The following is a 4,898-nucleotide window of genomic DNA, read 5'->3' as shown; positions in this document are numbered from 1 at the left end:
CTTACAATCAACCCATGCCATTGATGATAGAGAATATACTATGTATCAATTACTATGGCTTTTGGCTTTTCTTTTATCAGTCGCTAAAAGATTACCTCAGACTAAAATATAGTTATATGGATTATAACTTTACTCTCACATAAAATACATTTTAGCCCACCATTTTTGTCATTCTCAATTCAACTCAACCAAATTCTTAAAAAACACTTTTTGTACATGGAGCAAACAAGAAATGACGGAGGGATCTACAATATAACAATTGAAGTCTCCAAGTATTGTAAAAAGACAGATCAGATCAGCAGCCTAAAAATTATTTGAAGTGTAGTAAAACGTTCAAAACTACCAGAAGTAACTACCTAAGACAATTAGCCAAGAGGCCCAAGACAAACATATAATTGGTAACCTAGCAATCTTTGTTGAATGTTAATGCACAACACTGCATCTCCCTCTTAGATTTTCATCAGAAACCAGAATACAGGATGACACCTGACCGCAGAAAGCTGCATCAACTTTGAATAACAGAATAGTATCCGCAAAATTATCTAGTGAACACTATACCAACATCAGTTCATAATTCAGAGCCATGTAGATAAACATTTTACATGAGAAAGTACAATCAACAGTAGCATAACTCAGTTGTCAGTTTTAATCACACAATACAAATCTACACCAGCAATATTTCCTTATTTTGTGATTCAGAATCTCTTTGGAAGTTTTTCAAATCTTGCTTACTACATCCAACATTTTGATACCCACCCACTTGTTCCTTTATGTAACGATGCGCCCTACTAGCACCAACATTGCCACGAGAAAATGTCTTATACAAGCGTCTATGGACATTAGTAATTCCCCTATTTGATTTTAGCATGTGACACTTTCTAGGGGTTGCAAGTAAATGGGTATGACCTTCATGAAATTTGTACACTACATATTTACCCTCCGATGTTCGTTTAAAACCAACAAGAGCCTCACACCCTTCCCTACTCAATTTCACATTTCGTACTTTTTGCTTGCTTGCGTATTAAGCTTCTCTAAAACCCTCTTTTGCACAAACACAAGTTTTATACTTCAACAATCCAATTTTTTTGATCTCTTTTGGTAGATGATTTACGGACACTAAAACCAACTTGATGAGCATATTTTTTTGTAGAATTTCTCACATTCCTCCAGGTTGTCAAACTCCATACCTTCTTTTGGTTTCAACTCATCTTCACATACAGGAAGCCACTCTTTAATTATATTCATAGGGCTTCTGCATTTGTTAGGCGTCTCATTTTCTCCTCCTTCACGTTCAACGCGCTCTTCATTTTCAGATTGCAATTGGTGACGGTTAAGCTCATATTCGTCTTCTTGTTGTTGAATCTCATCCATATTATAACCTTAAAAACCAATATATTAATTTTGACTCATATACATAAAATTGAATAAATATATAAATAAAATTTGGCTATGCAGAAAAATTATTTCACTAACAAAATTACGTCCAAGATGGTTCAATAGTTTATTATAAGAATTATTTCATATTAATATTAGGTTAGGTTTACGAATAGAATAAGCACCATAAAATATTCATCATTCATAATAGTTCATATTAAGGGTGTAAACTAATTAAAAGATTAATTCATCATAGCAAAAGTACTTCGTAGGTTTACATACATATATTGTTGTGGAAAACTATACAATGGTGTTATTAGAAAATCGATTTTACCTTCGGGTAAGCAATGGTTTGTTGCAGTTGATTGCTCCATCAATTATCTTATCCACTATATATGACGACAACAAGGAAACGACGGTAGAAACAAGTTGGCGAGTATCGTACTGCGATTTCCTAATATGATGATTATCAAGATGATTGGTAGATTTGAAGAACAACGTGATAAAGAAACATAAGGGCTGTTGTAATTGATCGGTTATTTTTTTTATTATACTTTAGAGATTTAAGTTAAACACACACACGCACGCACGCACGCACGCACGCACGCGCGCGCGCACACACACACACATATATATATAGTGTAGTATGGTATGAAAACTATTTTTAGTTAGTTTAGTATTGTATGAAAGTATGACCAATGTAAATAATATTTTACTAAGAAAATAATATAACTACAAATTTACTTTTTTATTCCTTCCTTTCTTACTTTTCTTAATACTCATGTTTTATTTGAAATTTTTTTGTTCTATAACAACAAACATTCCTGATCCCTCACTACAACTCCCATACCCACGCCCCTTTCCTTAAAGCATGCCCCATCCACATTTACCTTGACCACGTTCACCCTTGGGGCTTGCCAAACCGCTGCCACTTCGCGATTACGGGTCCTCCCCTGTGGATCTCCTCCCACTCCCTTCTTAGCTCCTTCAATCCCTTCCCTATATGCAAGCAGCAACGACGCAACTGCTGCGTTCAGCTCTGCTGCAACACAGGGGGTACTACCATGTCCCACCGCATTACGTTCATTCCAACAAGTCCACGCTATCATCGCGGCACTACTCCTCTCACTCACACTCAAGTTTGTAAGCCACCAGCCAACCCAATCCCTAGTATTACCCACCCTTGGGAACTCCATCATTGCCCCTATATCCGCATCCCCCCACACACTTTTAGCATACCTACATTCCCACACTACGTGGAGACTTGATTCCACAAGCTGCCCAATCCGCCGACACAAGGGAGAAACACTCTATATTCTTCTATTCAAGCCCTTCATCGTTGGTAGTGCACCACTACACAACCGCCACACAAATACACGGACTTTAGGAGGTACGACCAGCTTCCATATACCCTTCCAAATTATCGTTTCTTTAGATGACCCGACTGCACCTTCCAACGTACTCCTGTAAAACGTAATAAATCTATATCCAGACTTCACTGTATACTCTCCCGGTTTATCATAGTTCCAGACTAATGTATCATCAAGAGGAATAGAAGGGATGGTCATAGCAAGCACTTCGTTGGCTTTGAACGGTAGCAGGCACTCGCGCACTCTCTCTTCATCCCACTACCCACCTACGTCATCTATCAAGTCTGCCACCACCTCACTACGACAACCTTCTTTTCTTGGTGAAATAACACGGAAAGATGGTGGTCTGGTGAGCCATGGGTCCTTCCAAATATTCACCCCACTACCATCCCCTATTATCCATTTGCTCCCCTTCTCGATTACCCACCTACTACCCCATATACTCCGCCAGACGTAGCTCGGTCTACACCCCACAGGAGCATTTAAGAACTCGGTGTGCGGGAAGTACCTTGCCTTCAAAATCCTTGATGACAGAAGCTCTGGATTACTCCTAATGCGCCAAGCTTGTTTGGCTAATAAAGCTTCATTAAAATTAATCAGCCTCCTATACCCCATTCCTCCGGTGTCCTTTGCACTACTCAACTTGCCCAAGCAACCCACGCAATTTTACGTTCCTCCTCCTTACCACCCCACCAAAAACGGGCCATCATTCGTTGGATATCATGACACAGACCCAAGGGAAGACGAAACAAACTCATTATATAGGTAGGAATCGCTTGGACAACCGCCTTTAAGAGAATTTCCCGACCCGCGAACGATAAGAGTTGTTGTTTCCACCCCTTAAGTATCTTCCACACTCGTTCCTTTAGGAACTCCAAAGCCCGTGTTTTCGGCCGTCCCACCCCGGTTGGCATACCCAAATACTTGTCGTGTGCCTCAACTAGTTTAACCTCCAGTAACGCAGCTAGTTCCTCTTTTCTACTTTGCTGCAAGTTCGAGCTCATAACTACTTCAGATTTGGACAAATTTATTTGTTGGCCCGAGGCTTGACTATAACATTCCAGGACCCTCCTTATTGCTTGTGCATCTCTTTCATCCGCCCTAGCGAACAAAATACTATCATCCGTAAATAACAGGTGTGAAACCTCTGGTGCCCTACGACAGACACGAATACACTGCAGCGAACCCCTATTTACCTCCATTTGTATGAGGTGTGAGAAGACCTCTGCGCAAATAATAATTAAATATGGGGATGTTGGGTCTCCCTGTCGCAGTCCTCGCCCGGGTTCGAAATAGTCCGAGGGCTCACCATTTATAACTACTGCATGCGAAACCGACGACACACACCTCATAACCAATTCAACCCATCTTGGTTCGAACCCCATCTTCCCCATAACCTTCTCTAGGAACGACCATTCAACCCGATCATACCCCTTACTCATGTCTAATTTAACTTCCATTCAACCTCTTTTTCCTAGGCAAGCACTCTGCATATAGTGGAATGTCTCATAGGCCACTAAGGTATTATCAGTAATCAATCTACCCGTAGTGAAAGCGCTTTGGTTGTGCGAAACTATGTCCGGTAAGATCAATTTCATTCTATTTGCAGCCATCTTCGAAATAATTTTATAGATAACATTACACAAGCTGATAGGGCGATATTTAGACATAGACATCGGATTCTTTACCTTTGGTATAAGGACAATGTGGGTTGCATTCAGGCTTGCCATTTCCCGGTCTCCATTTATAACATCAATTACATACTCCGCTACCTCCTGCCCTATAATGTGCCAATGCTTCTGGAAGAAATTTGCGTTCATACCATCCGGGCCCGGAGCCTTACTAGGCCCCATTTGGAAAATAGCAGTTTTCACTTCCTCATAGTCAAACGGCTTATTTAGCATGTCATTCATTCCAGCCGTGACTCGCACACCTATGCCTTCCAGTGCTTCGTCAAAAGAGCTTGGCGACATGGTTGTAAACAATCCTGTGAAGTACTCCAGGGAAGCCTCTACTATCTTACCATGGTCACATACCCATTCTCCATTCTCTTTGCGCACTCCTCGTATCATGTTACGCCTTTTCCTACCCGTCGCCTTCATGTGGAAATACTTAGTGTTTCTATCACCTTCTTTCAGATTATCCACCCTCGAT

General features: G+C 40.6%; 1 protein-coding gene across 1 annotated transcript; it reads right to left on the bottom strand.

Annotated features, from left to right (window-relative positions):
* Positions 1–3,382: 3,382 nt before the first annotated feature.
* LOC130467241 (uncharacterized) lies at positions 3,383–3,946 on the bottom strand. The gene has a single exon (XM_056835693.1). It carries the CDS (start codon positions 3,944–3,946, stop codon positions 3,383–3,385), a length of 564 nt encoding a protein of 187 aa, XP_056691671.1.
* Positions 3,947–4,898: the final 952 nt, after the last annotated feature.

Source organism: Spinacia oleracea, chromosome 2, assembly GCF_020520425.1.
Source record: "Spinacia oleracea cultivar Varoflay chromosome 2, BTI_SOV_V1, whole genome shotgun sequence".
Classification (NCBI taxonomy): domain Eukaryota; kingdom Viridiplantae; phylum Streptophyta; class Magnoliopsida; order Caryophyllales; family Amaranthaceae; genus Spinacia; species Spinacia oleracea.
This window is presented reverse-complemented; position numbering and strand designations above follow the sequence as displayed.

What these genes read in the sequence shown, in the direction of transcription:
- LOC130467241 (XM_056835693.1), bottom strand. Translation starts at nt 3,946, where the DNA reads ATGGAGGTAAATAGGGGTTCGCTGCAGTGTATTCGTGTCTGTCGTAGG.